General features: G+C 38.3%; 1 protein-coding gene across 7 annotated transcripts; it reads left to right on the top strand.

The window, feature by feature from the left end:
* The first annotated feature begins 164 nt into the window (after positions 1-164).
* Positions 165-12,586, top strand: LOC135584105 (CAAX prenyl protease 2-like). Of its 7 annotated transcripts, none has more exons than XM_065112939.1 (10): positions 165-500; positions 578-640; positions 717-920; positions 1,864-1,975; positions 2,260-2,331; positions 2,486-2,548; positions 3,053-3,133; positions 5,173-5,399; positions 11,821-11,876; positions 12,238-12,586. In XM_065112939.1, the coding sequence occupies exons 1-8, from the start codon at positions 213-215 to the stop codon at positions 5,304-5,306; spliced, it is 1,017 nt and encodes a 338-aa protein (XP_064969011.1). In that variant the 5' UTR covers positions 165-212; the 3' UTR covers positions 5,307-5,399; positions 11,821-11,876; positions 12,238-12,586. The 7 variants fall into 7 exon arrangements, with proteins under 7 accessions (XP_064969011.1, XP_064969012.1, XP_064969013.1 ...); XM_065112940.1 differs by having other exon boundaries at positions 12,235-12,586; XM_065112941.1 differs by lacking the exon at positions 12,238-12,586 and having other exon boundaries at positions 2,260-2,327; positions 2,494-2,548; positions 11,821-12,045.
* The last annotated feature ends 652 nt before the right edge of the window (positions 12,587-13,238 follow it).

Genomic DNA, 13,238 nt, shown 5'->3' with positions numbered 1-13,238 from the left:
ATATTTCTAAAAGTATATTTTTGAAATATTATAAGTTGTTAAAATAAGGCTTTAAATAGTGCAAAAAAGCGTTGTCAATATAAATATTCAATTATTTTTATTTTTTTATGCTATATATTAAAAGATTGAAATCATTTGAAGGGAATAAAAATAAAGAAAGAAAACATACAAAAGCGGAGGCTGCTTTTCCGCCTCCGTGTGGGAAGCTAGCGATGCCGTCCTCATTCCCATCCACGGCCATGGCTTCCTCCTCCTCCTCCACATCGGAAAATCCCCGGATCTCCGATCATTTAGCGCTGGCGACGGCTCCGATCTCGGGGAGGGTGGCGGTGACCGCGTGTGCGGCCATGGCATTCTTCTACGTCGCGATACTCTACTCTCCTACCCTAATCCTTCGCCTTCCTCCACCGGCCTCGCTCGAAAGCTTCATGATCCGGCGGTTCGCCTGCGCTGTCGTCTCCTCTGCAGTCTCTGTAATCTCCTGCCTCTTCCTCCTCGGAGTAAGCCGCCTATCTTTCCATCTCCTCCTCCCACCTCGTTTCAATAAACGCGAATCTGACTCCAATTCTTTTAGTAGCTTGGGAGACTCGACGATTTTCCAACTATTCTGGGTGTTCTTGGGATCAGGCGCGACCACTTGGTAAGTTATCGAGCTGCGGCGCTTGTAGGGTTTCTATGCGGATGAAATTTCCTAATGATGGGAGCGGATTGTGCAGTGGCAAGCTGCGGTCTTTCCTATCCTACTGACATCTTTGATATATGCCGGGTCATTCGTTTCAAAGTCATGGAAGCTTGTCAGTAGATGGAAAGATGAAGGTAGAGAAAATTCTTTCTGCAGTGTTGGAATTTATGGGCGTAGATGTAAAGATTGGGTCTGTGCATACGCGCGGAATGTTATGGCTTGGCGTAACTATGTGGTGGTAAGGGCTTTACTTCTGGATTTTAATGCTTCCTAGCATGTATCCATTGTTGCACCAGGGTTTTAGTTGACTGTCTCCACCTTTCTCTCGGTCTAAAATAGAAAATATGTGTTCTGGCTTTTACTTATGTGTGTGTATATATGTATATATAAAGTAAATGAACGAATATTCTTGTGATGCAAGCCGGGTCATGTTCGGTATAGTTTGAGATTTGAGTCTAGTTAAGTTAGAATGGTTCTTTGTTTTTTTTATTAAGTTTTGTTGTATTGATATATTTAGTTTTAGAGGCAACTCAGAATTGATTTAGGGGTTAAAAAAAGTCAGTGGATAGTGTCCTATTTTGTACTTTTCTCTTCTTGGAGCCCTTGATTATCAAGGAAAGGAGTTCCAACATGACTAAAATTTATTCAAAAGGAGAACAAGTAGAAATAGCGTTTGACTTTCAATGTGTATAGCATAAGATGGTGAGCTGTTAAACCCATTATATGCCAACTTCGTTCAGTGAGGAATTAATTGCTTGATTGCAGCAGGCCTTATCTAGTTTTGTTTACTGGAGGATAAAAGGCAGCTTCCCGTCATTTATCCTACGTATCTCTCCTATTTTCCATACCATATTAAATTATTCTACATCATATGATGTCAAAAGTAGATCTATCAAACAATCGTCGTTGTCCTTTGAGTCGTGCATTTGAAGTATGAAGGTCAACAAGGGAAGAGGACCTCTATGCAAATATGAACTTGAAGAATTAAAGACATATAAATCCTGCAAGGATCAATCGATCAATGATCTGGACATATGCATAAACATCAAATTTGTTTTGAAATTTCTGTTTTATAGTTTACTAGTCACATGCATACATTTTATTTCTTCCTTTGCCTTTGTTTAAAAGTGTGGTATTATTTTTTCACTTGGGATAAACTGATAATTAACTTCTATGGGCAGGCACCAATCACTGAAGAGCTTGTTTTCAGGGCCTGTATGATACCATTGCTTCTTTGTGGAGGATTTGGAACTTATAGTATTGTATTTCTCAGTCCAATTTTCTTTAGTTTAGGTAGATGCTAATCTCTTTAGTGTTGCTACTTTCCATGTTTCTGTCCTTTCTTTTGTGTTGAATATGATAATAGCAAGTGGTCATTCAGGAAATTTTGTTATGCATACAGCTCTAAATTTATGTACTGTTTTATTTTGTGCATGATTCTTAGGATAAACGAACTCTTAAAAGTTCTAGACATGGTATTTCTATGATTGTCCATTCCAACTTCCATGTAATAAAAGCATTTCTTCTTTCAATGATCTTGAAATCTCATTTTGCCTCTTTTCTCCTTTCTGTTTCAGCTCATTTAAATCATTTTTTGGAGCTCTACTACCAGCAAAAATATAGCTTTATGAAGGCTTTCCTGATTGTAGGTACTTCTTTTATTCCTGGTGTTGATTTGTCTTCCACTAGTTCTTCTAAGTCATGGTTAAAATTTAAAAGTACTGTTTGACATGGTTCTACTTTAAGGCTTTATCTGACGTCTTTTGTTATTATAATTTTTAATTGCTACATCATTGTTGTTAGGACTCCAGCTTGGTTATACCGTGATATTTGGATGGTACACATCTTTTCTCTTCATTCGAACAGGTTTGTGCATTTTGAATATGCTCCTGTGTAAGATATGATGCCACTTCTTTTTTTTACTGTAGTTTTAATGGGCATGAGTTGACTAGAAGCTTCTTTTACATGGCCTTCTGTTTCAACAGTTTCTGCTTAACCTTTGAAAATAATGGTCACAGTAACTTTAGGGTTCTGGTGACATAGTGGTTGCTATGTGGTCAATGAAAGACCATGCTTGGCTGGTGGTAGCTATTATAAAAAAGAATTTTTATGTACTCCAATAACAATGGCGCAAACAAACACCAGTTCTGGGTCTCTGAAGTGTCATCACATGGGCTGTGGCCTTATTTGATGTTATTGAATATTAATTTTGTTTTAATTAAAATAATTAATCATGACCTTACAGTATATATTTTCTTTAGTTGTTTATTGCTTAGTAGTATGAGTCTAGGGATGGCATACACTTTTTTTGTATTTTGCAGATGTAAATACATATGCTGACATGAATTAATCTATTTGTGCCATATACAGGGAGCCTAATATCTCCCATTGTAGCGCATATATTCTGTAATGTGATGGGTCTGCCCGTGTTGTCATCTCCAAGGACGAAAGGTTTGTCTACTTGTATGATAAAAATGATTTAGATGTGGGATTTATTGTCTGGTTGAACATAATTTTATTTCTGCACTATGTATTATGGTGCTTCATACTACATATTACCTAAACTTCTGCTTCAATAAGCTTATGTTTGCATCTGATTCGTGCCTATTCATCTTATTTATATTTATTTTAAGTCTCCTCTATACTAGAGTCGCCTCTTATCAAAGTTCTAAAAACCACTCATACCTCCTGGTATGTTTGATTGTTACAGGTCTGATGAGGCACTGGAACATGGACTAGGCAATTTTGGTCAGTCCAATTTGAAATTAAGTGAACTATTGGTCCATTACTGGATGTACCACCCTGTATCATGGTAACATCACCCCTGGCCACCTAATCCTATAATAGATCCATTAAGAGTTTTTTGAGGCCCTTTTAGAGCTTCTTGTAATTCATTATTAGGTCATTAACTAATTTTAGAAGTCAATATCAAATCCCATGTTTTCTTTATATATAGTTGTAATTCATATCTATAACATATCTCAATTCATTAAGTACTCATTATAGTCAAAACTTATATATATTTACTGATTGTTTACTTTTATTAGGTCAAATTTATTAAGAAATCCTAAACCAGTTTCTTTTTTTCGGTCGAATTGGACTGACCATACCCATGCCGACTGATATGGGCCAGGACTAGTACTGGTCTCAGACCAAGATTTAATACTTTGTTTCTTGTATCATGTTGCATGAATGAATTGACCAAAATTTTTTGTGTATCTAAGATTCTAAGTATCCTTGATGCAATTCGATTTTGCTATTGCAGTGGTGTATCCTTTTTACTTGATAGTTCCTGATAAGTTAAATAACTCCCTTCCAAGGAACAGTACTGTGAAGGATGAACTTGATCTAGGAATCTGAGGCATTTGCTCCTACTATGATTGTGTTATCTAGACTGTGTCCAATCCAGAAAATTTGTTACTTTCCAAAGAACAGCTTGGAGAAGGATGAACTTGATCTAGGAATATCTTTTTTGTTTCTTTATATTCTTTGTTCATCAAATATCCTAGTGTTCCATGATTCTTGAACTCCATTGACCTAAGGCTTCTGCTCCTATTATGACTGTGTTATCTGGATTGTATCCAACTAAGACAATCTGTCCAGTACTCAACTAGCCAAATTTATACATAGATATCATACATTTTGTCATATCAAGTTCTTGACTTAAGGATTGGTGAAGAGTCAAATTGCTTGATAGTTAGTGTATCCTATAATTCAAATGTTATGTGTTGGCTTTTTTATTCTCCTGAACAAACAAGAAACAGATTTTCTTAAACTTTTTTTGTTTCATTTTATAGTGTCATTTGTTGGCCTTTTGTATTCTCTAGAAAACAAAGCCACTGTACTTGTTTACGAGAAATGAAGCATCTTAAATTTTTTCTTCAATATCTTTAGTCGTAAACTTGAGAAATATTCCATTACCCAACTGTAGCATCATGGATTTCTCAAACTTTCTGTCTTGAGGCTTATGTTCTTGTTGCCACTATTTGTTGCCTTAGCCCAAAAATGCACTTTAGAGAACGAGTACCATTAAATCAAATGTGTTCAGGTTTTGTACACTTAGGTGTATCAAATTTTATTATTTCAGATGCTGGTGGAGAGTGCTTTATCAGTAGGTGAACATGTCATATAAACTCTATGATTTGTTTTTCATTTTTCTTGTAGAATAAACAAATTGCTTCATTGATTACTTACAAGAAATTAATCACTTTAAAAATTTACCTTAAAATACTGTCTTCTATACCATTTGGCAAAATACAATGATACTCCTCGTGTATCAGAATCTTTTGCATGTGCACATCTATTTTAATTTTAGCAATCATTGTGAACATGTGATGGTTCTCATCTTTATCCATTAAAATCGTGAGTATTACCTGTTACTTCTCATGTTTTCAGTGTTAATTCATCCAGATTTCTTTGTTTGTTCATTAAATTGAGATTTTTTGTATTTTTTTAAAGATAAGATAAATAACCCATACATTTACTTACAGGGACTGCAACTATAGCTGCTGCAGCTGGTCTGGTTGGTTTCTTGTATCTTTTGTTTCCAGCCACAAATCCAGATATGTACAATCAACTGAGAGATGGCTGCCGCTGTTGGCACCGTTATTGTGGTTGGAGTTGATATCGAAGTTGGTTTGTAGGAATGATGGGGCCTTTACAAGTCATCTAATAGAATTTAAGAGCCCCTGCGACATCTGATCAGACAACAAGAACGGTGTGTCCTTTATGACTCTTAAAACAGTTTACATCCTCACATTTTTTATCTCTGTGATAATACTTTACACTGTGTTACCGCAAATTTTATAATGTTATCCTTGTTTGTTTTATTTTGATCCTAAATCTTTCTTTTCCTGAATTCGGTGTCCAATTCTCGTTGGATTTCATGATGCTATATATTATGGCTGAGTCAATAGTGATATTGTCAAAGCACCTTTGATTAAATCCCATTTTTTCAAAGTACTTCTGTTAGAACCCTTGCAGATTCTAAACTTGAGGTTGATCTCTTTAGGGGATCGACCTCCTTGGAACTCTATAGAGGTTCCTCCCTCCAAGTTGCTGCTCAAAGGCTGCAGAAAAGATTCATCTATTGCCTATGAAAAGAGAAGGAATACATGGCTATTTATAGGGCTTCTAAATCCTAACTCCTAATAGGACTCCTACTTAAGACTCTTACTTCTAACCAACTCCTAATAGGACTCCTACTCAAGACTCCTATTCCCTTACAACTCCTAATTCTTCTCTAAGAAAAGACCTCCTACATGAATGTCCCTCACAATTAGGACTCTCCTAGCTAGAGTCCTAACAGAATGTCCCTCTCAATTAGGACTCTCCTAGCTAGAGTCCTAACATTTTTACATGAATGTCCCTCTCAATTAGGACTCTCCAAGCTAGAGTCCTAACAGACCCGCCCTCTTCAAATCAGCCTTGTCCTCGAGGCTGATGATTCATGAATTCTGAGAATTTGATCTTCAAGTCGTCATAGTTCTCCCAAGTGGCATCTTCTTTTGGTAGGTTCGCCCACTGTATTAGCACTTCATTAGTGGGTCGTCGTCGTTGAGTCACGATCCGTCGATCAATAATGGCACTTGGCTGGGTCTGGAGTTCTCTTTAGGTAGTCATATTTGGTGGGTGGCTTTGGGCTGTCTCCAAGCACTTGTTTAAAACTTCCGGTTGGCTGTTGGTTTGTGGGTGATATGTCGTACTCCTTTTCAATTTAGTACCCTGCATATAGAATAACTTTGTCCAAAATCTGCTATTGAAGATGCAAGTAGAATTTGTCACAAGCACAATGCGTCCCTTATAGTGTAATTCTTTTGAGTCCCAATTGTAATGAGCCATGGGGCTTGGTGCTTCCTCCAATTTTTTTATAATCTTACTAGTATCTGAATCTTCCTGCCATTTCATCTTAATATCCTCAAGGAAGTCGCTGGTCGGAAGTGAAACGGTCGAAACTTTAACTTGCTCGGGTAGCTGTGAAAGCGCATCTGCAAGAACATTCTTTTTCTCCTTTTTGTAAGTTATTTCAAAATCAAATCCAAGAAGTTTTGTTACCCATTTTTGCTGCTCGGGGGAAGATATCTTCTGCTCCAAGAGATATTTTAGGCTTTTATGGTCGGTCTTGATTTGAAAGTATCGCCTGATCAAGTACAATCTCCACCTCGTTGCTGCGCGCACAATGGCGAGCATCTCCTTATCATATGTTGACATATTTTGATCGGAGGGAGATAATGCCTTGCTAGTGTATGCGAGTGGTCGACCATCTTGCATGAGAATGGCTCCAATTCTGACTCCAGATGTGTCGGCCTCAATAATGAAGGGTCGGTTGAAATCTGGTAGTGTTAGCACCGGCGTCGTCGTCATGGCTGCCTTAAGTTTGTCGAAGGCAGCGGAGGCTCTGTCCAACCATTGGAAGACATCTTTTTCTAGTAAGGAAGTAAGTGGTGCACTGATCTTTCCATAGTTTTTCACGAACTTGCGATAGTAGCCTGTTAAACCTAGAAAGACATGTAGCAATTTTATGTTTCTCGAGGTCGGCCAGTTTTGCATTGCTCCAATTTTGAAGGGGTCCACTGCCACACCTTCCTCTGATATGATATGCCCAAGATATTCCACCTTTTGTTGAAGAAAGCAAAAATCCGTGGTTGTTGTGTGTTCAAAAGGTGGTTTTCCGTATGTCTTCTTCGCATGCTCGTATTTGATGATACCCGGATCAAAGGTCCAGCTTTGTAAAGATTTGTGCTCCCTTTCATCTAGCAATTCATCTACTATTGGAATAAAGTATTTGTCCTTGATGATTATGCCATTGAGAGCTCGGTAATCAACACATATTCGCCTTGTTCCGTCCTTCTTGCGTACAAGTAGCACCGGCGAAGAGTAGAGATTGCAACTTGGCCGAATAACTCCTGTTTCGAGCATCTCTTTTATAATCCTTTCTATTTCATCCTTCTGAAGATGTGGATACTGATATGGCTGAGCATTTGCTGAAGATTTGCCTGGAAGAATCATTATACAATGATCATTCCGACAGGTAAGAGGTAGGTTGCGCGGTTCGTCAAATATATTTGAAAATTCAGCAAGCAAAGGAAGTAGATTTGGATCTTCAAATTCTGTTGGCTCTCCCTTAGTTTGCTGCTCAAGTTGTACCAAAAAGCCGCTGCATGCTTTATGCAAAACATTCTCCATTTGTTGTGTGCAAATCGTTGTTATGTCGCCCCCACGTTTCCCGTGCAATGTCACATGTTTCTCCTTACTGTAAAATTTCATAATTAGTTTCATAAAATTCCAAGAAATATCACCTAATGTCGTCAACCATTTAATTCTGAGCATGGCCTCATGATTGTTAAGAGGGAGAAGGAAGAAATCTGCAATTATCTCTTGGTCCTGCAGCAACAGTTTCTCCTGCAAGCGCCTATGATCACAATTCAAAATTCGTCCGTCGGTGACCTTAACATCAAACCTGCAGCAATTCTCGATAGGTAATGATATCCGAACAGCAAGCTTACTATTTAGGAAGTTAGTACTACTGCCCGTGTCGATGAGAATAGTGATTGGTTGTTGTTTGAGAAGGCCTCCAATTTTCATCGTTTGCGGGTTTGAGTAGCTAGCTAGTGTATGTACCGTAACTTCGGTCGGTTGTGGCTCCTCTTCTACAAATTCTTCTTCATGTTCAAGGCTCTCTTTTGGATGTTCAATGACCTCTTCTTCTATCGGTTCAATCATAAGAAGTCCCCCTTTACTACAGCGATGCTCACGGCTCCACGGCTCGTCACAATGCCAACATAACCCCTTCGCATATCGCTCCCGAAGCTCTTCTCTTGTTAACCTCTTTGGTGCAGGGACTTGGTCGATAGTAGGGGGGCTGAGGGCTTCAATATTACTGGTTGAGGAGCGACCCTAGTCCTCCGAGCTTCATGGTTCAATTGCTCCTCTTGATGTCGTGCGAAAGAGATGGCTGCCATAAGCGTGTACGGTTGTCGCGCTTTAACTTCTCCTCGGATCTCCGGCTTCAAGCCCTCAATGAAGGTCCTCAATAGCTGTTTTTGAGACCAATCATGATTTTGATTAGATAACCTTTCAAACCTGGTTTGGTACTCCTGAATGGTGGAGGTTTGTCGGATCTTTGCTAGTTGTTCGTCAATATTCTCGTAATCGATTGGTCTGAAGCGGATCAGCAGTCCTTCTTTGAATTGTTGCCATGAAATGACTCCATAAGTATGTTCAAATTGTTTAAACCACTGTATAGCATCCCCTTCAAGATGTATAGCTGCAATTTTCACCATAGATGCATCTGCGATTTTGTGGTACCGAAAATATCGCTCCGCGCGTGAGATCCAACCAATCGGGTCTCCTTCTTCCCATCTAGGGAAGTCCACTCTCATGCATGGATAGTTGGGGTCGGTCATAGAGCCTCTCCTCCCTCGGAAGTCATCTCTTCGGGCTTGGTGTGATTGGGCAAAGCTCTCTCCTTGATATGATTTCTTCGGGCTTAGTGGTCGGCCCAATCTGAGTTCGGTAAAGAGCGTCCGAATCTTATCCTCCATTCGCGCCTCCAAGGCTTCGAATTTAACATTGATTGCCTCCTTAGATGCCATAGTATATGGCCCCAAATCAATGATGTTAAGATCTCTCTTTTGCTGTTGGGTTAAAGGCATGTATAGGTTGAGAGAAGTGATGGTCGAAAGTGTTGGTGGATTGGTGGATGTAGGCTGCGGTTTAGGTTTGTTTTGTGGCTGTTTTGGGTGCAGTTTGAGGGTGTGGTTTTGTAGAGTTTTAGGGCTGTGGATGAAAGTTTTGGATCTGTGGTAGATGGTAGCAAAGGTTTGACAGAAATCCGTGGAAGTTGCAGCAAGTATGTGCTGTCTTGTAAGAGTAGAATTGTCGTCGAAGAAACAACGGTTTCTCGACGTAATTTCCACCAAAAACTTGGGAGAATTGAGGAGGGAATTGATAGCAAAATCACAGTTTATATGACAGCAAGGATATCTAATTTAATCAAGAAAATTTCGGCAGTATAACAGCAAGGAAACTGGTGCAAGTTGCAATTGCAGAATTATCGTCAAAAAATTTCAGCGGGTTACGATGAAAATTTGCAGCAACATAAAATCGTTTTTAGAGATGAATTTCTTAATAGATCAATCTTAGATGGAAGCCAAGATGATCTATGAAGTGTATAAGAAATTTCATTCAAAAAAGATTGCAAATAGATGGGTTAAGGCAACGATATGCAGCTGAAATTTTCTGCAGCATAGATTTTTCAAGTGCAGCAGATTGGACATAAAAGATCAGTAGTTTATATTGAGAATTTTTCGATGAAACCAAAGGTAAATCTACTGTTAGGAAGTGTCAAAGATGTCATAAAAATTTCGTAGAAATTTGGATAGAAAAAGCACAGTAGCAAGATCAAACAGATGGTGCTATGCAGCTTGAATTCTGCAATTCAAGTGCAGCAGATTGGACATAAAAGATCAGTAGTTTATATTGAGAATTTTTTGATGAAACCAAAGGGAAATCCACTGTTAAGAAGTGTCAAAGATGTCATAAAAATTTCGTAGAAATTTGGATAGAAAAAGCACAGTAGCAAGATCAAACAGATGGTGCTATGCGGTTGGAATTCTGCAATGTATCTTTCGTCGTAGAGATGAAAACTTTGTGACAAAAAGTTTATGCAGCAATATAGGAACGATTTTTTTTTTTTTTGGATTTTCGAATAAGGATAACTAAATTGCAGCAGCAGTAAGGTAGGAAACCAGAACCTGTTACAATTCACGGGGAGATCAAAGGATGATCCGTGGTGGTGGAGATGATGACGGAATTCGGTGACGATCTTTTAAGCAATTGTGGGAATTGCTTTGGATGGTTGTAGAGGGTTGATGGATGGCTGTGGAAGGGCAGCGAGACGCCAAGAACGCTGCTCTGATACCAGATGTTAGAACCCTTGCAGATTCTAAACTTGGGGTTGATCTCTTTAGGGGATCGGCCTCCTTGGAACTCTATAGGGGTTCCTCCTTCCAAGTTGCTGCTCAAAGGCTGCATAAAAGATTCATCTATTGCCTATGAAAAGAGAAGGAATACATGGCTATTTATAGGGCTTCTAAACCCTAACTCCTAATAGGACTCCTACTTAAGACTCTTACTTCTAACCAACTCCTAATAGGACTCCTACTCAAGACTCCTATTCCCTTACAACTCCTAATTCTTCTCTAAGAAAAGACCTCCTACATGAATGCCCCTCACAATTAGGACTCTCCTAGCTAGAGTCCTAACAGAATGTCCCTCTCAATTAGGACTCTCCTAGCTAGAGTCCTAACATTTTTACATGAATGTCCCTCTCAATTAGAACTCTCCAAGCTAGAGTCCTAACAACTTCCTTCAAATCACTTGTTTGAGCAATATGTTGCTGATAATTATTGGGATAAAGTGTATAGCAAAAATAAAGTGTTAAATGAAAATGATTAAATGTGTAAATCAGAATAGCTATCCTCCTGCTGCTGTCAGGTCTATGTTATTATCATTACTACTGCTTACTGTTATTGTCATGGTAAGTTTACATGGTAACTACTATCCAAAGCCATAGACAACCTGACATTTGCCATAATAGACAAGGAAAAGAACAAAATGTACTTTACCCAGTTGGATGGAAAGGTACCTCCTTTTGTTCATGGTTAAGGTATACAAATAATCCCTAGGAATTGCTGCCAAGCTGAGAAAAACACCCAGGAATGGACATCAAATAGATGGTAGTAGATAGGACTATGCTCTTAAAATTTCTGTCCCAAATATAACTTGCAATGGGACTATAGGATGCAGAGGCTGCAGAAAATTTCAAGTGGAAGATCCAAATGGTACTAAACATGCTCAACTTCTAGAGAATTGGCCTCCTATGGTTGGCATGACGTGCTTATTTATACATTATTGCAAGAATGGTTTCCATTTCGCCCATTTGTCAAGATCAAATTTATGATATTGGCGTGATCATGTGTGCCAAAGTTGATATCATTCATCAGCTATCATTTCTATTGTTGAAACAGAGATGTCATTTACTATTCTGCGCAATTTTCAGTTTTATTAGTTCTTATATTAATTGTCATGTGGAATCAAATTCAATGTACTAAGCAGGTGCATCAACCATTTTCCAGGTCAAAACACTATTTGATTCCTTGGCTCATAACCAGAGGTTGGTTTCTAGCAGCAGGTAATTCTTTTTTCTCTTTTTCTAGATATTTGTTGAAAACTCCATGCTTATTATATGCATATTGGAGAAGGGATATTCATGGTAAACAACAGATGCCTTTTAAAAAGATATCAGAAGTGTTGCTCTTCTCTTCGTGACATATTATTGTCAGGAGTAGACAGTTTTTTTTAGCACATTCCAACTTCATTAGCGAACCATTTATCCAATCCCAAGATAAGGTTGATTGATCTAAGATTCACATAAATCGTGCATCCAGCAGGTTTGGCTCATGCTCATGTACAGGTAGTGTTCATGGAGCCTCACGGCTCTTCCTTTCTTGTTTGTTTTGACATGATGATTGCTTTCATGTGGGCCCAAGTAGGACATCCTGATGGGACTTCGAACTCGAGATCATATGACGTGTTGCGGGCGATGGTCAACCTCATCCGGAGAAACCAAATGTCATAGACTCCCATTGGATGCAATCTTGCGCTGGTGCGCCGCCTTCTTCGCTTACTCTTTTAGTCTTTTTGTTCTCCAAATCCGAGTGACATGTATCCATCCTCGACCAATCATCCAAGCCTCGCATCATCTTAAATTAAAGACATTATTTCAGTGAAAAGACTTACCCCCTCCTGCGATCCAATCATAAAAGCCATTGATAATAATAGCACACGGATATCAAGTAGTTCTTTGCTAGTGTTCTGAGCTCCCACCAATCTAATTGGGTTGTCACTTGTTCTTCTGGATTTGCATAGTTTCCTATGGTTGCACATGTAGGATTCAGACTTGTTGGTTTATACATCCTTGCTCGTTACTAATCACATGCTGCACCTTTCGTCCATTCACAAAGGTGTAGCTCATTGATGTTATCTGATGACCAGGGTCTGAAGAAACTCTTTGTTCCACTTGCACCTTGGTATGCCATGCGGCAGCCTAGAGTTTTTTCTTCTTCTTTTTTTAGATCTTATTATGCATACACACATACATAAAGGCATAAGTTCGAATTAAAAAATTGAATCAATTTTAATTTCAAAAATAATAAGTTCGATCAAGTTTATTATCTTAAGCTCCTAATTGGTTCAAACCAATCCAAAAGCCGCACAATATAAATGTATATTTTTATTTATATTAATCTTTTTTTTCTCACTTTAATTTTTATTAATATGATATGAAGATTATGCATTCGATTGAGTTGTATAGATGAGCTCTATCTTAGCATGTTTAGGATAGCAATTATGTGGAAACTTTTTTAGAATGTCCATCAATTGAATTAAAATTTTGATTCATTGATTGGATTCATTCAATTAAACTGACTCAAAATTGCTATCCTAATTGCTATATATATATATATTAGAAATTAATTAATCAAATCAAATTAAT

Source organism: Musa acuminata, chromosome BXJ2-6 (assembly GCF_036884655.1).
Source record: "Musa acuminata AAA Group cultivar baxijiao chromosome BXJ2-6, Cavendish_Baxijiao_AAA, whole genome shotgun sequence".
NCBI classification, from domain to species: Eukaryota; Viridiplantae; Streptophyta; class Magnoliopsida; order Zingiberales; family Musaceae; genus Musa; species Musa acuminata.
Note: the sequence above shows the minus strand (reverse complement) of the source record. Positions and strands in the feature narration are given on the sequence as shown.